The 25,158-nt window shown below is 39.3% G+C and overlaps 1 protein-coding gene across 3 annotated transcripts in view; it reads right to left on the reverse strand.

The window, feature by feature from the left end:
* Positions 1-25,158, reverse strand: part of KDM5B (lysine demethylase 5B) — an 89,200-nt gene that overhangs the window by 21,201 nt on the left and 42,841 nt on the right. For all 3 annotated transcript variants that reach the window (XM_004756319.3, XM_004756318.3, XM_004756317.3), the window contains exons 7-16: positions 23,799-23,908; positions 21,025-21,183; positions 20,440-20,559; positions 18,826-18,984; positions 16,813-16,994; positions 15,399-15,561; positions 12,284-12,403; positions 11,068-11,262; positions 7,261-7,442; positions 6,986-7,110 (exon numbers count right to left, since the gene is read on the reverse strand). In XM_004756319.3, coding sequence (XP_004756376.1) covers positions 6,986-7,110; positions 7,261-7,442; positions 11,068-11,262; positions 12,284-12,403; positions 15,399-15,561; positions 16,813-16,994; positions 18,826-18,984; positions 20,440-20,559; positions 21,025-21,183; positions 23,799-23,908 — 1,515 coding nt within the window. The remainder of the gene's footprint in view (positions 1-6,985; positions 7,111-7,260; positions 7,443-11,067; positions 11,263-12,283; positions 12,404-15,398; positions 15,562-16,812; positions 16,995-18,825; positions 18,985-20,439; positions 20,560-21,024; positions 21,184-23,798; positions 23,909-25,158) is intronic.

Raw genomic sequence — 25,158 nt, forward strand, 5'->3', positions numbered from 1 at the left:
TTGTTGAAGATTAGTTGAGCACAGAGTTGAGGGTCTATTTCTGGGCTCTCTATTCTGTTCCATTGATCTTTGTGTCTGTTTTTGTGCCAGTACCATACTGTCTTGATGATGACAGCTTTGTAATAGAGCTTGAAGTCCGGAATTGTGATGCCAACAACACTGGCTTTCTTTTTCTTTCTTTCTTTCTTTCTTTTTTTTTTTTTTAAGATTTTATTTATTTATTTGACAGAGAGAGGTCACAGGTAGACAGAGAGGCAGGCAGAGAGAAAGAGGGAAGCAAGCTTCCTGCTGAGCAGAGAGCCCGATGGGGGACTCGATCCCAGGACCCCGAGATCATGACCTGAGCCGAAGGCAGCGGCTTAACCCACTGAGCCATCCAGGTGCCCCTGGCTTTCTTTTTCAATATTCCTTTGACTATTCGAGGTCTTTTCTGGTTCCATATAAATTTTAGGATTATTTGTTCCATTTCTTTGAAAAAAATGGATGGTACTTTGATAGGGATTGCATTAAATGTGTAGTTTGCTTTACGTAGCACAAACATTTCACAATATTTGTTCTTCGAATCCATGAGCATGGAACATTTTTCCATTTCTTTGTCTTCCTCAATTTTGTTCATGAGTACTTTATAGTTTTCGGAGTATAGATTCTTTGCCTCTTTGGTTAGGTTTATTCCTAGGTATCTTACGGTTTTGGGTGCAATTGTAAATGGGATGGATTCCTTAATTTCTCTTTCTCCTGTCTTGTTGTTGGGTGTAAAGAAATGCAACTGATTTCTGTGTACTGATTTTATATCCTGACACTTTACTGAATTCCTGTACAAGTTCTAGCAGATATGGAGTGGAGTCTTTTGGGTTTTCCACATGTAGTACCTTATCATCTGAAAAGAGTGATAGTTTGACTCCTTCTTTGCCAATCTAGATGCCTTTAATTTTTGTTGTCGGACTGCTGAGGCTAGGACTTCTAGTACTATGTTGAATAGCAGTGGTGAAAATGGACATCACTGCTGTGTTTTTGACCTTTGCAGAAAAGCTCTCAGCTTTTCTCGAGTGAGAATGATATTTGCGGTGGGTTTTTCATAGATGGCTTTGATAATATTGAGGTATGTGCCCTCTATCCCTAAACTCTGAAGAGTTTTGATCAGGAAGGGATGCTGTACTTTGTCAAAAGCTTTTTCAGCATCTACTGAGGGTATCATATGGTTTTTGTTCTTTTGTTTATTAATGTATTGTATCACATTGATTGATTTGCAGATGTAGAACCAACCCTGCAGCCTTGGAATAAATCCCATTTGGTCGTGGTGAATAATCCTTTTAATGTACTGTTGGATCCTATTGGCCAGTATTTTGGTGAGAATTTTCGCATCTGTGTTCATCAAGGATATTGGTCTGTAATTCTTTTTGATGGGATCCTTGTCTGGTTTTGGGATCAAGGTGATGGTGGCCTCATAAAATGAGTTTGGAAGTTTCTCTTCCATTTCTATTTTTTGGAACAGTTTCAGGAGAATGGGAATTAATTATTCTTTAAATGTTTGCTAGAATTCCCCTGGGAAGCCGTCTGGCCCTGGGCTTTTGTTTGGAGATTTTTGATGACTGTTTCAATCTCCTTACTGGTTACGGGTCTGTTTAGGTTTTCTATTTCTTCCTGGTTCAACTGTGGTAGTTTATATGTCTCTAGGAAAGCATCCATTTCTTCCAGATTGTCAAATTTGTTGGCGTAGAGTTGCTCGCAGTATGTTCTTATAATTGTATTTCTTTGGTGTTGGTTGTGATCTCTCCACTTTCATTCATGATTTTATTTATTTGGGTCCTTTCTCTTTTCTTTTTGAGAAGTCTGGCCAGGGGTTTATCAATCTTATTCTTTCAAAGAACCAGCTTCTAGTTTCGTTGATTTGTTCTATTGTTTTGGTTTCTATTTCACTGATTTCTGCTCTGATCTTTATGATTTCTCTTCTGCTGGGTTTAGGGTTTCTTTCTTGTTCTTTCTCCAGCTCCTTTAGGTGTAGGGTTAGGTTGTGTATTTGAGACCTTTCTTGTTTCTTAAGAAAGGCTTGTATTGCTATATATTTTCCTCTCAGGCCTGCCTTTGCTCTGTCCCACAGATTTTGAACTGTTGTGTTTTATCATTTGTTTCCATGAATTTTTTCTATTCTTCTTTAATTTCCTGGCTGACCCATTCATTCTTTAGAAGGATCCTGTTTAGTCTCCATGTATTTGGGTTCTTTCCAAATTTCCTCTTGTGATTGAGTTCTAGCTTCACAGCATAGTGGTCTGAAAATATGCAGGGAATGATCCTAATCTTTTGAAACCAGTTGAGACCTGATTTAGGACCCAGGATGTGATCTATTCTGGAGAATGTTCCATGTGCACTAGAAAATAGTGTGTATTCTGTTTCTTTGGGATGGAATGTTCTGAATATATCTGTGATGTCCATCTGGTCCAGTGTGTCATTTAAGGCCTTTATTTCCTTGTTGATCTTTTGCTTGGATGATCTGTCCATTTCAATGAGGGGAGTGTTAAAGACCCCTACTATTATTGTATTATTGTCGATGTGTTTCTTTGATTTTGTTATTAATTGGTTTATATAGTTGGCTGCTCCCATGTTAGGGGCACAGATATTTAAAATTGTTAGATCTTGTTGGACAGATCCTTTGAGTATGATATAGTGTCCTTCCTCATCTCTTATTATATAGTCTTTGGCGTAAAATCTAATTGATCTGATATAAGGATTGTCACCCCAGCTTTCTTTTGATGTCCATTAGCATGGTAAATTGTTTTCCACCCCCTCACTTTAAATATGGAGGGGTCTTCGGGTCTAAAATGAGTTCTTGTAGGCAGCACATTGATGGGTTTTGGTTTTTTTATCCATTCTGATACCCTGTGTCTTTTGATTGGAGCATTTAGCCCATTTACATTCAGGTTAACTATTGAGAGATATAAATTTAGTACCATTGTATTGCCTGTAAGGTGACTGTTACTGTATATTGTCTCGTTCCTTTCTGATCTACTACTTTTAGGGTCTCTCTTTGCATAGAGGACCCTTTCAATATTTCCTGTAGAGTGTAGAGCTGGTTTGGTGTTTGCAAATTCTTTCAGTTTTTGTTTGTCCTGGAAGCTTTTTTATCTCTCCTTCTATTTTCAATGATAGCCTCGCTGGATATAGTATTCCTGGCTGCATGTTTTTCTCATTTAGTGCACTGAATATATCATGCCAGTCCTTTCTGGCCTGCCAGGTCTCTGTGGGTACGTTTGCTGCCAATCTAATACTTTTACTATTGTATATTACAGACTTCTTGTCCCGGGCTGCTTTCAGGATTTTCTCTTTGTCGCTAAGACTTATTAATTTTACTATTAGATGACAGGGTGTGTACCTATTCTTACTGATTTTGAGGGGGGTTCTTTGCCCCTTCTAGATTTTGATGCTTGTTCCCTTTGCCATAGTAGGCAAATTCTCTATAATAATTCTCTCCAATATAACTTCTGCTCCCCTCTCTTTCTTCTTCTTCTGGAATCCCAATTATTCTAATGTTGTTTCATCTTATGGTACCACTTCTCTCTCAAATTCTCCCCTTGTGGTCCAGTAGTTGTTTGTCTCTCTTTTGCTCAGCTTCTTTAATCTCTGTCATTTGGTCTTCTGTATCACTAATTCTTTCTTCTGCCTCATTTATCTTAGTAGTAAGAGCCTCCATTTTTTATTGTACCTCATTAATAGCTTTTTTGTTTCAACTTGGTTAGATTTTAGTTATTTCTCCAGAAAGGGCTTTTATTTCTCCAGACAGGATTTCTCCAATATCTTCCATGCCTTTTTTGAGCCTGGCTAGAATCTGACATATTACCATTGCCCATATTGATTAGGTCCCTAGCCTTCAGTACTGCCTCTTGTTCCTTTTTTTGTGGGGAGTTTTTCTGCCTTGTCATTTTGTTCAGATAAGAATATATATGAAGGAGCAAATAAAATACTAAAAGGGTGGCAAAGACCCCAGGAAAATGTGCTTTAACCAAATCAGAAGAGACCCCAAATTGTGGGGGAGAGAAAGGAGGTAAAAAGAAGTTCAGGAAAAAAAAATTTTTTTAAAAGAAAACAAATAAAGAAAAATTAGACTGGTGACTAGAACAGCGTCACCCACTTAATTTTGGGAGTATTTTAGTCTCTTAGAAGAAACTACCTCCCAAAATTCTAAAGAATGAAAACCACATATAAGGATAAATACAATGAAGCAATGGAATATAACTATAAAGATAAAAAAAATTTTTTTTAATTTCTAAAAAAAAGGAGTTGATAAGGTAAGTTGGTTGGGAGAATAAAGAAAAAGGAAGTGGAGAGAATTTGCTCGGGATGGAGACTAGAACAAGCCTGGTGCTAGATTTAGGGTGTATTTTGATCTATTAGAAGAAGTTGTACCCCAAATTTTTTAGAAGAAAAAATGCTATGTGTATACAAAAAATAAAGTTAGATACAATGAAGGATAAAATATGACTATAATAATGAAGGTTTAAGAAAGTTTTTTTTAATGAAAAGTATTGTTAAGATAAACTAGTTAAAAAACGTTAAAAGAGGAAAGGACAAAAATTAAAAAAAATTTAGCAGAAGAGAAAAAAAATTAAAAAATTTAATTAACTTTGCAAGACTAAAGATTCATGGGAAGAAAGCCATGAATTCCATGCTTTGCTTTCTCCTCCTCTGGAATTCTGCTGTTCTCCTTGGTAAGTGAACTTGGTCTTGGCTGGATATCTTGTTGATCTTCTAGGGGAGGGGCCTGTTGTAGTGATTCTCAAATGTCTGCCCTAGGTGTAATTGCACCGCCCTTACCAGGGGCCGGACTAAGTAATCTGCTGGGGTTTGCTTTCAGGAGCTTTTGTTCCCTGAGCGCTTTCCGCAGAGTTGCTTTCCGCAGAGTTCCGGAGGGCGGGAATGAAAATGGTACCTCCCAATCTCCGGCTCAGAGGAGCCGAGAGCTTAGGGCCCCACTCCTCAGTGTGCCATCAGAGAAAAGCGCTCCATCACTCCCGTCTCCCTGGCTGCCGGACACACTCTGAGCTCACCCAGCCTGTGACCAAGTGTCTCTGTCTCTGGCACGCAGCTCCACCTGGAGTCACGGAACCCCGCAGATTCCTGAGCTCCTTGGGGGGGGGGGGGGGGTCTCCCTGATCTTGTGGGGTCCCCACTCACAGAGCAGTGGCCTGTGCCACGGATTACGGTTCAGATAACACAGAGCTGAGAGCTCACTCCTTGGCTCTGTCGGTAGCCAGCTTCCCTGCAGTAATACCTGCAAGCTCTGCGACACTCAGACACCCCAGATCCTTCTGTGACCGCGCGGGACCTGGGGCCATGTTGTCTCCACATGGGCTTCACCCCGGTTTAACCTCTGGAGCTATGTCCCTCAGTGAAGCCAACTTTTAAAAGTCCTGATTTTGGGGCGCCTGGGTGGCTCAGTGGTTAAGCCGCTGCCTTTGGCTCGGGTCATGATCTCAGGGTCCTGGGATCTAGCCCCGCATCGGGCTCTCTGCTCAGCAGGAAGCCTGCTTCCTCCTCTCTCTCTCTGCCTGCCTCTCTGCCTACTTACGATCTCTGTCTGTCAAATAAATAAATAAAATCTTAAAAAAAAAAAGAAAAAAAAAAGTCCTGATTTTGTGCTCCATTGCTCCGCCCCTTGCCGAGAATGGGCCCCTACCCCTGCGGCCTATCTTCCCGTTGCTTTAGATTCACTTCTCTGCAGGTCCTACCTTTGAAAGTGGTCGATTTTCTATTTCTAGAATTGTTGCTCTTCTTCTCTTTGATCTCCTGTTGGATTTGTAGGTGTCTGCAATGGACTGATAAGCTATATGGTTGATCTCCTGCTACCTGATGTCATCTCAGCCAGCTACTTCACCATCTTGACTCCTCCCCCACCAAAGACCTATTTATTTATTTTTAAGTAATTTCTGTACCCAATGTGGGAATAGAACTCATGACCCTAAGATCAAGAGCTGCATGGTCTTCTAACTGAGACAGCCAGGAGGAGCCTGTTTAGAGTTGGCTCTTCAATGTGCAAATATATCAGAGATGGAAGACAATGGACTTGTCAAAACAAGGCAAATGTAGATTTCCCATTGTTGCATGACCAGTCCTTTCTCCTACACTCTGTGATGGGAAAGTCATGACTTTCAAGGTAATAAGAGACAGAAACTGTGACTTTGATTAGCACTGAAAAATGATAAACCAGAAACTCCTAATTTAATATAACACACTTCCGGACACCTGGTGGCTCAGTTGGTTAAGCAGCTGCCTTCGGGTTGGGTCATGATTCTAGCGTCTTGGGATAGAGTCCCACATCCGGCTCCTTGCTTGGTGGGGAAGCCTGTTTCTCCCTCTGCCTGCCATTCTGCCTGCCTGTGCTCACAAATAAATAAAATCTTTAAAAATATATATATAACACACTTCCTTTGTCTTCAGCTCTAGTTTTTAAAAATGTTTTCCTAGGGTTCCATATAAAATGTGAGATATTTTTGTTTCTGAGACAAGAGGTATAAAAGGTTATTCTGTTTCCTAATAATACGATCATTGTTAAAAACATGATCTTATACATTAATTCATCTATCAAGATTTTCCTCTGCCAAATCTTGTGTCTTAAAACTTTGTATGCTTACACTCCATAAACCTGGCTAAAAAGGGGAACTTCAGGGGCATCTGGGTGGCTCAGCGTGTTAAAGCATCTGCATTCCGCTCAGGTCATGATCTCAGGGTCCTGGGATCGAGCCCTACATCAGGCTCTCTGTTCAGCAGGGAATCTGCATCCCCCTCTCTCTCTGCCTGCCTCTCTGCCTACTTGTGATCTCTCTCTCTGTCAAATAAATAAAAATCATTAAAAAAATAAAATAAATAAATAAAAAGGGGAACTGAACAAGGAAAAAGTCAGGTTGTTTCAAGTAATCTGTTGATAACTACATTGGCTACATTAGAATCAGTCCCATTTTGTCAATCACCAAGACACACTTTGTATACCACATACTTTTCTTTTTGTTAATCTTTGCCTCCAAAGCTTCATTCACATTCAGGGCCCATTCATTGTAAGATTCTGCTCGAAGCTTCAGTGCATTCATCATGGGGTAGAGATCATCCAGAGTGTATCTGTACCTGGACACAAAATAGCAGACTTAGTTTTGACATATTTGGGTTTGGAGAAAATCATACATTTTATGTTCAGTATTTCAATCCTAGAACAGAAAGATCACTTTCATAAGGATTTAGGATTTTCCACAGAAAAATGCCATTCTTCCTACTCACCTCAGTTTATATTTGTAAGGAGAACAGGAACACAATTCTTTTACATGATGCAGGCAAACAAGCAGGCCAGGCTTACAAGAACAGGAGATGGCAGACATGAAGCATGTGGTTTTACATTTTATACACTGACGCTCATCATCTGGCAACAGCTCGAAATCCATTCTTTCTGAATCAATTACTCCCTAGAATAAAGTGTACTTTAGAGATCTCCAAAGGAATATATAATCCACCAGCCCCCAAGACAAACACGCAATAGGTGAATTTTAAAAATGTTTTTAAAAAGGGAGTAGGGGGAGCCTCACCAAAATAGGAGTGCATGATTAAAAATGTGTGGAATACAAAGTAACAACGATCTAGCAAATATGGGCAAGGTAAACTACCTCACTTATTTGGGAAGAATGTCTTTCTGGACAAGATAGGTCCTTATGTTTGGCCACTTTTAAAAAAGATTTTATTTATTTATTTATTTATTTATTTATTTGACAGACAGAGATCACAAGTAGGCAGAGAAGCAGGCAAAGAGAGAGGAGGAAGCAGGCTCCCTGCTGAGCAGAGAGCCCGATGTGGGGCTCGATCCCAGGACCCTGAGATCATGACCTGAGCTGAAAGCAGAGGCTTTAACCCACTGTGCCACCCAGGCGCCCCTATGTTTGGCCATTTTGATCAGAGTAAGAAAACAGTTATTAATAGGACTATAGACTATTGAGATTTGCTCTTTATTCTACTCTAAGCTGGCTCTATCCACAGTTTGGGTATAGATGATAAGAGCAAAAGAAATGTTTATGTTTTGTACTTCAGAGGAATTATTATATATACAGAACGTCAGAGTAATACTGCTAGAGAATCCATAAAAAGAACAAATGTAAATAAGAGGAAGAAGAAAAGACTATCATGAATCAATGACTAATTAGAAGATGCTGAGTAGTCAATTAGCTTTCATAGGTAAAGTTACCTAAAGGGATAGTATTTATCTAAAATTTTAGAAATATGTACAAGACACTAAAGTCATAATAAATCATTTCCTAACTGAAACAGTATCAAGTAAAATGAGGTCTTAAACCAATAAATTTTAACTGCAGTTTGTACCACCTAGAGAGTCCTCCCTACGATATACCTTTTGTCACTGAAAGATCAAGCTTTGACCACTTTTTCTTCCTATCAGAACCTGCATCCAAATCCAACCATGAGCATGCCAGAATCCGATTAAGTCAATTTATAAACCATCAAGCTCCTTTGTTTTACTGTTTTATTCTATATTTTAACCTTTTGATCCCTTCATACTGATTACATGGACCAACAAAAACAGAGGAGAGTAAAGAAACCGCTAATGAGTGAATTTCAGTTTTAATTGGAACTGATCAGGGATACCTGGGTGGCTCAGCTGGTTAAGCCCCTGCCTTTGGCTCAGGTCATGATTCCAGGTTCTGGGATTGAATCCGGCATTGGGCTTTCTGCTCAGCAAGGAGCCTGCTTCTCCCTCTCCCTCTACCTGCTGCTCCTTCCATTTGGGCTCTCTCTCTCTCTATCTCTCTCTCTCTGACAAATAAATAAAATCTAAAAAATAAAAATAAAAAAATTAACTGGAACTAACTAAAAAGGACTACAAGATTAAAAAAATGGTTGCAATTTTTATTTAAAATGAGCTTAAGGACCAACTTTATGGATCTTAGTTAAGAATGAATTATACAGTTCACCCAATTTTAACTTGTCAATTTCTACATCTGGAAAAGCTTGTAAGTTCTCAAAGTTCCTCAAATGAGTTACCATTTTTGATGTAAGACATTGGTAAGGCACTTAAACCCTCTGGGTATTGTTTCTGTAACCTATAAAATATCAGAGGAAGGTGAATAAACTTGCTGTTGGTCCATAACAGGCTTCAGAGAGCCAACATTCAAGGATTCTATCTGAAAAGTCATATTTAAAAAAAAAAAAAAATATCAGTGTGACTCTATTTGTAGATTCCAAAACAATCTATTAAAAAAAGCCAATAGAACTATTGAGTTTAGAAAGGTTGCAGAACATAGAAAGACAATATACAAGTCAATTACATTTATAGATGCTACCAATAAACTGTCTGAAATAAAAAAAGTTTTAAGGCATCATTTATAATAGTACCAAAAAACATAATGTACGTGATTTTTTTTTTTAAGATTTATTTACTTGACAGAGGAAGAGAGCTCAAACAGGCAGAGCAGCAGAGGGAGAGGGAGAAGGAGAAGCAGGGCTCCCCAAAGAGCAGGGAGTCCATTTCAGGGCCTGATCCCAGGATGCTGGGATCATAACCTGAGCTGAAGGCAGTCACTTAACCAACTGAGCCACCCAGAAGCCCAAGTACATGATTTTTAAACCCAAGAAAATATGTGAAAGATATGTGTTGCAATCTGCAAAATAAGAAAGAACTCAAGATTTAAATAAATGGTGGATCTACTATATCCATGAATTGGAAGACTCAACACTGTTAAAGATATCAATTCTCCCAACTATATTCATGGATTTAATGGAGTCCTAATGAAACTGTCACAGGATTTTTGGTAGAAATCAATAAGCCAATTCTCAAATACATATGGAAAGCAAAGGAACTAAAATAGCCAAACCAGTTTTTAAAATGAACAAAGCTGGAGGACTCACACTATCTAATTTCAAGACTCATTTCAAAGTTACAGTAATCAAGACCATATGGTAATAGCAAGAGAATAAATGCATAGGTTAAGAGAATGAAACAGTCTAGCAATAGACCCACATACAAACTGATTTCAAAACAAAGATGCCAGGGCATTTCAACAGAAAAGGAAAGGTATTTGCAAGAAATGGTGCTGAAATGATGAGAAATCCATATGTAAAAAAGGGTAATTTCAACCTACACATTGTACCATAAATAAAAATTACTTGAGACGGATTAGAGATTTACTTGTAAAACCTAAAACTAAAAATTCTAGATGACTAACAGGAAAAGGCCTTTGTGACTTTGGGTGAGGTAAGATTCCTTAAAGACAAAAAAAGATAAAGGGTGGCTTAGTTGGTCAAGCATTTGACTCTTTTTTTTTTTTTTTTTAAAGATTTTATTTCTTTAACAGATAGAGATCACAAGTAGGCAGAGAGGCAGGCAGAGAGAGAGGAAGGGAAGCAGGCCCCTGCTGAGCAGAGAGCCCGATGCGGAACTCGATCCCAGGACCCGGAGATCATGACCTGAGCAGAAGGCAGCGGCTTAACCCACTGAGCCACCCAGGTGCCCAAGCATTTGACTCTTGATTTCAGCTCTGGTCAGCTCAGGTTGTGATCTCAGGGTGGTGAGATTGAGGCCCACCTCAGTGGGGAATCTGCTTTAGATTCTCTCCCTTTCCCTCTGCCCTACCCACCCTTCCCAAAAGATCCATAAAAGAAACAACTGCTTAACTGAACTTCATCAAAATAATAAACTTCTGCTTTAGAAAGTGCTCTGAGAATGAAAAGTTAAGCCACTGACTGGAAAAAATATTTGCAGAACACTTATCTGATAAAGGACTGGTATATAGGATGAATGGACATCTCACAACAATCCAATAAAAAAAGGGGTGGGGGGAAAATATCTGAACAGTTAACCAAGGAGATAATATACAAAGAATAAATACGTTTATACACGATAGGATGTTCAGTAAATCAATGGCCATTAGAGAAAATTAAAACCACAATGAGATATTAATACACATCTATCAGAATGGGTCTTAGAGGAAAGTAGCCAAAGAAAAGACTTCTTAAAATGGTATTAACATGTAAGAATTTTACTAAGTTATACCCAGAGCCATACAATTGGGATTCCAGAAACCTTACCAATTTACGGACAGTTTCTCTTAAAGCCTTCTCATCCTCAATCATAATGGCCATGTCTTTCTGAACAGTTGAAGCGACCACGACATCTAGTACATCAGCCTTGGAAGCCATCTTGCAAATCATCTCATCATGGGAAAATACACAATAGCGGTGAAGCAAGCGGTAATGCTCCACACACTGTCGGCCTAATGGCAGCTGTGTCAAAAGACAGAGGATAATATGTGACATTCATCTTTTTCCTTCCTATTCACAAAGACTTCTGACCATTATCAAATTACCAAAGATCATATTCCAGGTCATAATACATACATCAATCCTACAGCCAGACTCTAAGAGGCCTTGGGCCTTTCTTAATCTTTGCGTCTCAAAGATCAGGCATATTAGATACCTTAATTAAAAAGCAGTTTGAAAAAGCCAACATACAGTGGTACCTGGCCAGCTCGGTCAAAAGAGCATGCAACTCTTCATAGTGGGGTCGTGAGTTCCAGCCCCATGTTGGATACAGAGATTAATTAAAGACACTTTTAAAAAAGCCCAACGTATTAACAATGTAGTTAATGTCCAGAACAATGTATAATCTAAATGGACATGTGAATTTACACATTCCCTGAAACAACTATGCCAAACTGGTGTGGTTAAACCTACTTCAGGGAAAATGATGCTCCAAACTACAAAATGGAAAATAATTTTAGATATAGGTAGTACTATTACTCAGTAAAGCACCGAAACAAGGCTGTTTATTAGATTTAACATCACATACTTTAAACGAGATCTTTTTACGTAAATGAAAAGTATTAATACTAATATAAAAATTCTACTTTAAACTGAAAGCAAGTGCATCATTAAAAAAAGTTGTGTTGTAGACGATCTAAGATAGCGTTGTATAGTCTTAAGACAGAACTCTTTGTTAGGAGTTTGCATTGAGACTGAATTTTGCCCCCAGTGTAAATCAACACTTATTTATTCATCAAGCCTCACTTTTACAGAAGAAAAACTTATCAGCTGAACTGAGCAGTGTGTTGAGTTAGTAAAGGCTTGGTTTACAGTGTGGTGCCAAGTGCTTTATCCCACTGTGGATGGTAAATAATTTGTAAGACCAGCCATTTGAGGAGCAACAGGTTTAAGCAACCACACCTGAAAGCTTCTTAAGTATTATATGCCATTTCTGCAAGAAAACAATACATTTGAAAAGGCGCACTACATCATGATTACATACCCAATCAACAGTACAGAAGTTAACGGCCTCAGCAAAATTAAAACCTTGATTAAAACCACTGTGGTAGGCTCTTGGAAATGTAATCACAAACTCCCCAGCACACTGATTAGTTCGGTAAACCTAGAGAGACAGAAATTGGGGATTTTTAGTGACAATCATGAAAGATAATCTGGACACAGACTATCAGATGATTCTCCAGAAGGGAGGCTTTATTCCAAAACAAAAAACAAAAAACAGAACCCCAAAAACACCACTACAGAATGTAACAGGAAGAATTACGGTAAAATAATCAGAGAGATACTCAATTCTGCCACAAGATGGGAGTAGTATCCCAGATTATAAGGGCTGATTAGTATCTGAAAGGAAAACATGGCTTTCACTAGGCTTTGACTACAAAAATTTAGCTACATCCAGGATTAGGACATACCTAAATATAACTACAATTAAGAATATTCTAGGGGTAGGGGCACCTGGGTGGCTCAGTTGGTTAAGTCTCTGCCTTTGGCTCAGGTCATGATCCCGCATCTGGCTCTCTACTCAGCAGGGACTCTGATCCCAGGACCCTGGGATTATGACCTGAGCCGAAGGCAGACGCTTAATGACTGAGACACCCTGGAACCCCCTTCAATAAAGTTTTAATTTAAAAAACCTATATTGGGGTGCCTGGGTGGCTCAGTGGGTTAAAGCCTCTGCCTTCGGCTCGGGTCATGATCTCAGGGTCCTGGGATCGAGCCCCACGTTGGGCTCTCTGCTCAGCAGGGAGCCTTCCTCCTCCCCTCTCTTTCTGCCTGTCTCTCTGCCTACTTGTGATCTCTGTCTGTCAAATAAATAAATAAAATATTTAAAACAAAAAAAACAAAAAACCTATATTGCTCTAGGCACCAAACCCTCAGACTGAACTTACGAAATAAGAAAATTAAATAGCTTTTCAATGTATCTTTCTCCATCAGTGGTTGTCCAAAATGTAGTTCCTGGACTGAACGGGGAACCTGTTGAAAATGTAAATTCTTGAGCAGCACCAAGACTAGCAGAACAAGAAACTGGGGGTGAGGATCAGCCATGTGTATTTATTTTTTTAAAGCTAAGGTGTATATATATATATATTTTTTAAACATTTTATTTATTTGTTTGACAGAGATCACAAGTAGGCAGAGAGGCAGGGGGAAAAGCAGGCTCCCCGCTGAGCAGAGAGCCCGATGCTGGGCTTGATCCCAGGACCCTGAGATCACAACCTGAGCCAAAGGCAGAGGCTTGACCCACTGAGCCACCCAGGCGCCCCTCGCCATGTGTACTGTAACCTGCCATTCAGGGTTCAAATATAGTTAGCAGTTTGAAGACCACTACCCACCACATGAACACAATCCCTCTTACTGCTAGTACTTCCTTCCCTCCACCCCAAATCTGCCAAAAATATTCCTTCTCAGAGATCCAAGTTTTAGTTCAAATGGTCATTTTGGGTCCTTTCTAATTCTCTATAGAGTTAATGGGTCAGCCTCCTCGACACCACCATCAAACCACACCACAATGCCATTATCTGTGTAAACACTATCTGCCTTTTCTGATAGGTTATGATTACAGGGTCCTGGTATCCAGCCCCGCATCAGGCTCTCTGAGTCCCCAAATGCACAGGTTCGCTCATCCATCTCTGTGGTCCAGAATCAAGTCTCAAGGGTTCTTCAATTTAATAACTGAGAACCATGGCCAGAAGTCCCATTAGGGCAAGTTACTTATAACAAACCAGAAATATCAATCAATATGAGGGGGGAAAAAAATCAATGTGGAAAATACCAATGAGGAGACCACCATTTTACTGGTCATAATTTTCTAAGCTATTGTCCATGAATAATTTATAATCCCTCAAAGAAAAATCCTTTCCATCTGCCCCCATTTACTAGCCTGTGAACCCCAAAAGCATGAAATTTAGGTCACAGCAGCATTAGGAATTCACTTTAGCACAATAAATATATCATTTACATATGACTTAGCAAACTAAGATGGACCCCCTCAATTTCATACATTTCAATCTGGCCTCCCAACATATCTTCAGAGCATTCTCCAACAGGAAATCAGTATATAAGTGTCACTTTATATATCAACTGCAGAGGTAGTATCATCAACAGCACCTTTCAGTCTAGAAGAGACACCCTTAAATCCAAGCCCAGGAGCTTAAAATTAATTTTTTCTTTATTTTTTTTTTTAAAGATTTTATTTATTTATTTGACAGACAGAGAACACAAGTAGGCAGAGAGGCAGGCAGAGAGAGAGAGAGGAGGAAGCAGGCTCCCTGACGAGCAGAGAGCCCGACGCAGGGCCCGATCCCAGGACCCTGGGATCATGACCTGAGCCGAAGGCAGAGGCTTTAATCCACCGAGCCTCCCAGGCGCCCCTAAAATTAATTTTTTCTTGAGGGGCACCTGGGTACGTCAGTCTCAGGGTCCTAGGATGGAGCCTCCCATGTTGGGGCTCCCCACTCATCAGGAGTCTGTTTCTCCCTCTCCCACTGCACTTTCCCCCCAACTTGTGCATGAGCTCTCTCTCAAAGAAATCAAATCTTAAAAATTAAATAACCAAGCAAGCTTAATTAGGGGTGGAGGTTTAATATCTACCGAGCATGTAAATTATTTCAGTTTCTCATTCAGAATTAAGTTCATGCAGATTTCATAAATTATTTTTTTTAAGTATGGACAGAGTATGAAGGATTCTGACACTAGAGTTTAGATCTAATTGTAACAGAACCCAGACGTTTTCACAGTAATTTATACAGACGAATAATATTAAGGTTTTTGTTTTATTGCATTTAAAGACAGAAGTTCTATGGAAAAATTATAGTTTAGAAACCCTAAAATAGACAATGAATAAAAAAGAAAGCATCATACTTATTATTTGCAAAATATGGCCGCTAGCAACCTAGTTATTATTAGTTTTTATGGTGTCTGAGGATCCAGTCCTACTGGTTTATTGCAATATAGTATCAAATTTCACCAAACAGCTATTTTTTCTACCAGTTATAGTATGGAACACACATAACTAAATCAACTTCATAAAAAAAACTGAGTAACAGGGAAGAGAAGAGGTGGGTTAAGCCTAAGTACAGGAGAATTGACCCAGAACGTACAGGCACTTCGTGAGTCATCAGGGTATTGGGGTTCATGATGGTCACAAGCTGATGGAGAAGATCTGGCTGGGACACAAAGAGCTCTGGAGCTAGTTTCTTCATTACATTTTCTAGCTGCTCGGCAGCATACCCCGGGACTCCATACCAGGTTTTTGGCTCACCCCTGGAAACAGATTGTAAAAATAAATCAATCTCAAGAAATATATAAACATCAAATTTCATTAGAAAAAAATCAGTCTGCAACACTAACACAAACAAAATGGTTAAAAAGTCATGTTTTTCAGACCCTGCTTTGTAAGATTATGCCACAAAGAAAATGTTCAAACTGAGTGTCATTAGAAATGTGATCTAAACATATGTGATGCATTTTCCCCCTTCACATACAGAGTTTCAATGAGAGACTTTCCATCTGAGGCTCCCCTCCTCTCTCCCATTTTTATCTGACTCTTTAGAAAATGTAAATATCTAGAATTTCTAAAAATATGAGGCATCATATGTTAGCTACAGGATATGTGGTTACCACAGTCTCTTACAGCAACTGACAAGGGATGGCAACTCTCCATCTTCCTTTTCCCTTGTCCATTCTGACAGGCAAGGGTAAATCAAACACTAATAAGGCAATTAGCATTTCCAAAGAGCTCTTATTCTTCAAAGCACTTTAAACTGTCAACCAATTAATCTGTAACATCCCTGTGAGGTATGGTAAATACAATCTTCATTTTACAGCTGGGAGCAATTGCCTAGGGAGGCAGAACTGATGCTCCACATATATTTCCTAACTCTCTCTTTCTTGTGGTACATACTCAAATTCCTCGTGTGGGGATTTAAGTGAGTTACAGAGCTTCAGATATTTCTGTACTTAGAAAAGCAAAGGAAACAGAGAGGTTAGAAACAGATGTGAAAAAAGACACAGCTTTGGAAGAAGAGTTTAAAAAGTAAAAAATGTCTGAGTATCTGTACCCCGCCTCCATGCACTCGTGCACTGATGAAATCCATTCTACTGTGTGTAATGATGCCAAAACTCAGCGCAACAAAACAAGCTGGCAGGCCCAAGGAGCTGGAGGGCACTTTGGAACCTATATTCCACTACCCAAAGGATATCTGGGCTGTCCCTGCCACAGAATGGGATTTCTCCATAGGAAAAGTAATGTTCAGTGCTTTTTAATCTTTCCATGAGCAAAGGCTTTCACTAACAGCCGTTTATCCCCTCCCCGGAAATATGTTATACTTGAAAAATAGTGTATATGCCATTTCAGGGGATTGATTGGATTTCCTAGGATCATTAAGAACCACTGCCTTATTAAGACGCCTGGATTCAACAGTAGTGAAAAAATAGTTCGTTACTCTTCAGACACATTTAAAAAGTTTCCAGCCTAGCTCGCATACGATTCAAAGGTTATGTGGAACTTCTTACCAGTGCAGGTAGTTAATTGAATAGCTCCAGTGGTCTTCAATATGCCAACAGAATGAAGAAAAGCACATTCCTACATACAACCAAGGAAGTTTCATGCCACATATATCAGCAGTAATGTGAGCAAGGACAGACTGTTCCATCACCGGCATATTATTCAAATTCCAGCCACTATCAAGGTACTCCTAAAAAAGGAAACAAAAAAGGTATAAAGGATTAGCTATGCATGCTAACATTTTAGATTCTCAATGTTTCAAAAAGCTGGCTGAAAACAGTCTCCCTCAAAACTAACGGGTAAGGGTTGGAGAAAAGGAGGGGAGACCACTATGCTAACTTCTTAGAGGCCCACTTCTGCTCGGTTTTGAGCTTAATATAAATAGATTCACATAGTATATATTTCTGTATCTGTATAGCCACCCCCTTGTGTTGGCTATAGAGGAAATAAGATAGTAATGAGTCTGTTTATATCAAGTCCAAAAACAGGCAAACTAACTTATGGTGCTGTAACTCAGGATAGTGATTGTCCTGAAGGTGGGAGAAGTGGTTTTCCTGAGACAGGGAAGGTAGCGAAAGAGGGAGGACAAAAGGGGAACTTCTGGGATAAGGTCTGGTAATAACTGGTAATGTCCTAATTCCTGTTCTAGTGCTAGTTACATGCATGTACTCAATTTGTGAAAATTCAGTGTGCATATGATTATGTACTTTCCTGTGTATATGTTACATTTGAAAAAGATTTCTAAAAATCTGACTTCCAGGTGCCTGGGTGGTTCAGTGGGTCAAGCCTCTGCCTTCCGCTCAGGTAATGATCCCAGGGTCGGGATCGAGCCTGCATCAGGCTCTCTGCTCAGCAGGGGACCTGCTTCCCTCTCTCTCTCTTTCTGTCTGCCTCTCTGCCTACTTGTGATCTCTGTCAAATAAATAAAATCTTTTAAAATCTGACTTCCTACTAGAATAGGAATAGAAACCCTCCTAGACGTTTGCTATTGTGGAAAATAACAGACTCATAAACACTAAAGTTCAAAGATAAATTGAGGTCTGGTCCCAATACCTCACATTTTCTTCAGAAGGTAGTATCATAGTTATAGACTGAAGGCAAAGGGAGGTTAAGTAATTTTCCCGTATCATCACAATGTAATTGAACAGCTGGGACTAGAATTCTTCTATGGGCTCTTTCTGCTTTTCTTGAAATCATTAAAAATCTAGTAATCAGGGTGCCTGGGTAGCTCAGTGGGTTAAGCCTCTGCCTTCGGCTCAGGTCACGATCTTAGGGTACTGGGATCGAGCCCCGAATCGGGCTCTCTGCTCAGCAGGGAACCTGCTTCCCCCTCTCTCTCTCTGCCTGCCTCTCTGCCTACTTGTGATCTTTGTGTGTCAAATAAATAAATAAAATCTTTAAAAAAAAAAAAAATCTAGGGGCACCTGGGTGGCTCAGTGGGTTAAAGCCTCTGCCTTTCACTCAGGTCATGATCCTGGGATCAAGCCCAGCATCGGGCCTTTCTGCTCAGCGGGGAGCCTGCTTCTTCCTCTCTCTCTCTCTGCCTGCCTCTGCCTACTTGTGATCTCTGTCAAATAAATAAATAGAATCTTAAAAAAAAAAATCTTAATAATCATGGGTGCCTGGGTGGCTCATTTGGTTAAGTGTCTGGCACTTGTTTTGGCTCAGGTCATGATCTCAGGGTCCTGGGATCCTGACAAGAGTCCTGTCAGGCCTCCCTGCTCAGCCGGGAGTCTGATTATCTTTCTCCCTCTTCCTCTCTCCCCGCTCGCTTGTTCACTCTCTCTCAAATAAATAAGTATTTTTAAAAATCTGGTAGTCAAAAATGTACTGAAAGTGATCATAAATTATTTCAAGCAAACCTAACAGAATTTTAATTAATAATTCAAGTTCCAAATACATGCATGTTTGCACTAAGGCAATTAATCCTGTATTAAGCACTTTACATAAGGATATGTGGAACTATTAGGTTTAAACGCAGGTCTCTGCTTGACTAGAAGTGCCTCCTGGTGAGAGCCTACCTCCTCCTCAGGCGAAAGTTTGATTTTTCCATCTCGGACAGGGAAGCCACTGCCAAATTCCTTAGAGGCAATATCGGCTCCATATTCTACTGTGACATCCTCTTCAATAGTGCTTACCAGTCGCCAAAATTCTTTCTCTACTAGTTCTGTGGGAACCATCTGGAAACAAAACAATGAGGAAGACAAAAAACTGAATTTTCAGTCACTCATTAACTACCCATGACCAATCTGAAGATATTAGCTAAGTGACAGGAGTCACAGGACAATACACCCTAAGGAAAATCACACCCATAATATTCCACAATTGATCCCGAGCAGTTTAGACACAGACTATTTTCTAAAAGCACTTCTGTAACTAAAAAAGTAAGTACTAATTAAGAATTCATGTTCCTCTATCACTGATCTGGCCACTATACTAAAAGGAAATCAAGGAAAGCAAAATTCTGAATCAAAATGGAGATGTTTTTGTGTGTGAGAAATGTAACCTATAACTTGGTAGACCATTACACACTACTAATAGCTGTGTCTGAATGACGCTTCATCCTTCCAGACGTGTTCAAACACACTACCTGAGTCCATCATTTCACTCCTTGCCCTTGACCTGGCTGAGAGTAAGGCAGACAACCATGATGAAAAAGACATAGTGCAAAATATGAACAGAAAGAACAATTCCTTTGCAGAAGCCACCAGCAGTACAAAGAGCCACCAGACAGCGTGTCCAGGATCTGTTGTTAATCTAATGCAAATCTAGAGAAAGGTAACTTAAATGCCTTAAATTTGGGCACCACCAAGACTGGCTAAGCAAACACACCGGGACATCATACAACGTTATAAGGCGTCAAAAGAACTGAAACTCAAATGAAGTATAACTTGAATTTATAAGCCCTTCAAGTAAGCAAACATTTTAAGTAACTAACAGCTAATGCTAGTGCTATCAGAGAAAAACAAGTTCACACACACATTGCTGGGTTCCCATAAATGATACAGCCGTTAAAGGGGGTGGGGGAGATGGATAAATATTCTCATCGTACCTCAGTAAAAACCCCAAGAAAATAATCCAACTAGAGAGATATAGATGTTTGAAGTGTCTGGTACAGCACTTTGTTGGTAAGTGAGAAAAACACAGCTCAAGTGTCCAGAATTAGGGCAGAAAACCATTTAATTCTGCTGCTCTCACTTGACAGAATGTTAAATGCTGAATGAAACATGCTTATGCTTCTAAGAGCATAAATGAACTCATCCTAAAGTTTACGATACTAACTTACAACATTAACAATATATAAATGTGTTCCCAATGCATAGCATGATGACTGGCACATAAGAGTCATTCAATAAATTATGAAATTTTCTTTAAGTTACATTTGTTGAACTGAAAGGATTCCTGATAATTTCCTTTATTAACATCCTGTTATTGCTACTTTATGATGTGTGTGGAAAAGACTACCTGTAGAGAAATCAAGTGAAAAATCAGAATGCATTTTAACATTTTAATTTTTAGTATCATTTTTAACACCATTAAACAAGTTAAAAATAAATGCCAAGTGAAATGGTCTTGATACACTTTTTTCTAACAGTTATTAAAATTCTAAATCAAAGCAGTATGTATGTACATACATGGACTGGCATGTTGAAATAATCAGATTTGAATGCATCTGCCATTTCCCCAAAAGTACGGAGGGTATAGTCCCTGGCTGCTTGTTCAAAGCCAAATGCTTCTTGTGGCTTGCTACACTCCTGCCAAAAATAAAAAAAGGTAAAAAAGAGTATTTTTATTTATATACACATAGTTATATTTTATTTATATATTTTTAAAAAACAGATCAGTAAAATTAGTTATGTAGTGTTTAAAATATAAAAAAAGTCTGGATGGATATACAACAAAATAACTTGTCTATCAACTGCGAAATCATACTCTCTTTTAAGTCATTTGGTCTAAGAATTTTTGCAAAGAACATGCAATGCTTTTTTAAATGGAAAAAAAAAATTTTTTTTAAATGTAGTTAGTTAGAAAATTTTTTCTGCCTCTTAGCTTGTTTCGTTGCTGTGGGACACACTGCCAAGACCTCCTTCCTAGTCAGGTCCAGCCCACTCTTTATCATGAGGCTCACTGTTATCAACTGCTAAACCTAAAACCCAAAAGCAAAAAAAAAAGTACTGTGAAGGAAATTTTCTAATACAATCTCTGCTATTAATTCTTACCTGAGCCAAACACTTAGGACACCTCCAGTCTCCCTTGGGAACATCATGGAGAGGGGGGATCAAGCAAAAGGTGTGGTAACTGTCGTCACACCCATCACACAAAAGCAGCCGGTCTTCATCATTGCCACTGCCACATAAGAGGCAGACATATAGATCCACCTGCAGCAGTGCAAACAGGTATAGAACAAAAGAGCATGAGCTACATTTGATTTTGTGAAATTCTAAGAACAAAATGGATAGCGGCGTAATCTAGTATTCCCGTCCTTCAAATGAAAATGATTCACCTCCCATGAGAGGTATTTTAAATAAAAATGCTTCACCTTTTTTATAAGAGATGTTTTATAATGCTTAATGCATTCTCAACACTAAACTCTAATGTCAGAACTTTTTCAGCTGTGTGTGTGTGTGTTTCTAAAGATTTCTCTGCGGTACCCAGGTGGCTCATTCCTTTAGGCCTCTGCCTTCAGCTCAAGTCATGATCCCAGGGTTCTGGGATCAAGCCCCTCATCAGGCTGGGCTTCCTGCTCAGTAGGGAGCCTACTTCTCCCTCTCCCTGCTGCTCCCCCTGCTTGTGCTGTCAAATAAATAAATAAAATCTCAAAAAATAAATAAACTATAAATAAATAAATAAATAAATAAAGTCCCCCCCCCCCCAATTTAGGGCACCTGGGTGGCTCAGTCAGTTAAGCATCCAACTCTTGATTTTGGCTCAGATCATGTTCTCAGATCTCATGCCCCTTTCCCTTTTTTTGAAAAAAATAAATAAAATAAAATAAAATAAAAATAGATTTATTTATTTGAGACAGAGTATACATGGGAAGGGCAGAGGCAAAGAAGAGAAAATCCCCAGCAGACTCTGGCTGGGCAGGGAGCCAGAAGTGGGGATCCGTCCCACAGCCCATAAGATCATGACCTGAGTCAAAGTCAAGAGTCAGACACTCAACCGACTATGCTGCCCAGGTACCCCTCAGCTGTGTGTTTTAAAGTTTATTACTAGGACATCTAGCTTCCAGTGGCTTAGAGAATGCTAATCTTTTAGAAGAACATGTTCAGTAATAAATTATCAGCTTAACCAAAAATAGAATTAAAAAAAAAAAAATTTCCATTTTGCCATGCTTAAAAGAAAAGAAAAATGTTTAAGTTCATTAACCACATTAAATTACTTTATATTGAGGTGCCCAGGTGGCTCAGTGGGTTAAGCCTCTGCCTTCAGGTCAAGTCACGATTTCAGGGTCATGGGATCGAGCCCTGTATCGAGCTCTCTGCTCAGCAGGATGCCTGCTTCCCCCCACCCCCGTCCTGCCCTCTCTGCCTACTTGTGATCTCTCTGTCAAATAAATAAAATTTAAATAAATAAATAAATAAATAAATGGGGTGCCTGGGTGGCTCAGTGGATTAAAGCCTCTGCCTTCAGCTCAGGTCATGATCTCAGGGTCCTGGGATCGAGCCCCACATTGGGCTCTCTGCTCAGTAGAAAGCGTGCTTCCCCACCCTGTCCCCTCTGCTTGCCTCTCTGCCTACTTGTGATCTCTGTTAAATTAAATAAATAAATAAATATTAAATAAATAAATAAATAAAAAGGCAAAAGAATGAATAAAATAAATCACTATATATTCTAATTAAGGATTCATGGTTAAGAAGTTCCCCCCAAACACAGTGATAAAAATACATGGTTATTATCTGTTAATGGACTGAGCCCCAAAATTCGTTATCTTGATGTCTATTTTTTTTTCCTGTATCTTGATGTTTTAACCCCCAGTACCTCAGAATGTGACTATATTTGGAACTGGGTCTTTATAAAGAGGTTAAGATAAAATGAATTCATAATGAGTGGGCTCTAATTCAATATGACTAGTATTCAAGAAGAAATTAGGGCATAGACAGGTACAGAGGAAAGCCATGTGAAGACAAGAAGGAGACAACCATCTACAAGCCAAGGAGAGGGGCCTCAGAAAAAAACCAACCCTCTAGACAACTTGATCTTAGACTTCCAGCCTCCAGAACCATGAGAAAATAAATTGTTGTTTAGGCCAGTTTGTGATACTTTGCTACGGCAGCCCCTAAAAAATAATATATATCCCAGTAATGCTTTCCGTATTACTAAGAATTTAACTACTCAGGAAATCTTCTCAGTCTTTCTGTTGTAGCAAATAAAAACCTGGGCTCTGATCATTTTCTGATTGTATTTTTTTTCTTTTAGTGGTAGGGTGGGGATGATATTGATGAATAGAAGAACACGTAATTAGAATAATTTCAAATTCCAAGATAAAAAGCACTGTTGTCAAGCTATTCACTGAGCTCTCAGAAGGGACAGAGAAGAAGAAAAGCAACCAGATCCTCTGTAAAGTCCTCAAGCTTTAAGTTTCCATTTGAGTAAGTGGCTACCTAGTCCTACAATTCTTGTTGGATGCTCAAGTCCTATTCCCCCAATTCCTTTCCTTTTCTCTTCCTACCCTGTTGTAAAGTTGGAAAACATCAACCGGATTTCTGATCTAGCTCTCAGATCATCTGGACGTGATCTAGTGACTTAGGAACATTCCATATACAATCCAGCTCACATTATTTGTCTTTAAACTGCATGTACTCCAGAAAAATGGATGTGAATGTCCTCCTCCCCCGTGTTACTATTATCTTCACAATGCATTTGTGTATTTCTTCAATTAAAAACTGATAATATAAATGGACAGAAAAAGTTCTTTTAATTGTCACACTCTAAACTAGCAGTCCTAAGTAAGGCACAAAAGTGGTTAAAGTGTTTAAACATGTCAACTCACAGCATTGGTGGCTTTTTTAGATCGGCTTTTGGGTTTTTCCTTCTCGCTTTCTACAATGTATTCTTTCTTCTCAATGGTTTCTTGCTTGAGGATGCCTTTCATTTCTTTCTCTGTAAAAGAGGCAATCTGAGTTAGAGCTTCATGTACTACACTTGGCTCACCTTGTTCCCTCACCTCTCCCTCCCCCAAGCACACACAGGACACAAACACAATTTCCTTGTTTCTTTTCAATGCAGGAGCAGCACCCAGTGTTATCATGTTCAAGAGCTAGGTGCTGATAGCTTGTGATAAAATGAAAACTCTCACACCATTTAAATGTGGTAATAAATACAGATATGAGTACTTCTGGAGATGTTGCTCAGGTCTGTAGGCTTTTAATAAAATAGGAGCTGAAGATACAGGCTTCTTAACATGTTACCAACATATATTATACTGACATATATACTTAGCATGACATATATTGATGAAAGCAGGTTCCTCCTGACCTTAACTGTACCTCCTCCACATTACAGAGTATCCCTCCATAACCTATGACTACTTACTACCCCAATATCCTGGTTCCAAAGACTGACAATTTCAGCTATAAAAGTTAACTATCAATTAATGAACTATCCTGGGATGCCTGGGTGGCTCAGTTGGTTGGGCAGCTGCCTTCGGCTCAGGTCATGATCCCAGTGTCCTGGGATCGAGTCCCACATCGGGCTCCTTGTTCGGCCGGGAGCCTGCTTCTCCCTCTGCCTCTGCTGCCACTCTGTCTGCCTCTGCTCGCTTGCACGTGCTCTCTCTCTCCCTCTCTCTCTCTCTGGCAAATAAAATCTTTAAAAAAAAAAAAAAAATTAATGAACTATCCTATCATAGGTAGGTGCTGTGCTATATGCTATCCATAGATTACCTTTTGCAACAAATCCATTTCAAAGACAAGAAAACGGACATTAAAAAAAATCAAGAAATATCTACAGTCATACTTGTTGGTTAGGCCAGGATTCAGATTCAGATCTGTATTTTTAAAAATCCATCTACTTTCCACTACAATGTGCAGCCTTTCCACTAAATTCACCAATCACTAAGAAGCAGCAATTTTATTAACTTCTTCATTTGTATGTGCCTGCCCATATAGGGTTGAGGACTTCTCTTTCTAGAGTCTTGAACTTACCTCTCAGTGAGTAACATCAAGCAACAGCCAGCTAAGCAATTATCAACTAAAATTCAGATTTAAAAACCATGTCTGCCTGCCATGCCTGAAATAAACTTATCAGATATTCAGTCAAAAGCACCTATGCTACGCACAAATCACTTTTTTCAATGAATGCCATTTAACCTAATTCCAAAGTAGCAATTAGTGACAGCTGAGAAACTCAGT

This window comes from Mustela putorius, unplaced genomic scaffold, assembly GCF_011764305.1.
Source record: "Mustela putorius furo isolate JIRA1106 unplaced genomic scaffold, ASM1176430v1.1 tig00000508_pilon_pilon_pilon, whole genome shotgun sequence".
NCBI classification, from domain to species: domain Eukaryota; kingdom Metazoa; phylum Chordata; class Mammalia; order Carnivora; family Mustelidae; genus Mustela; species Mustela putorius.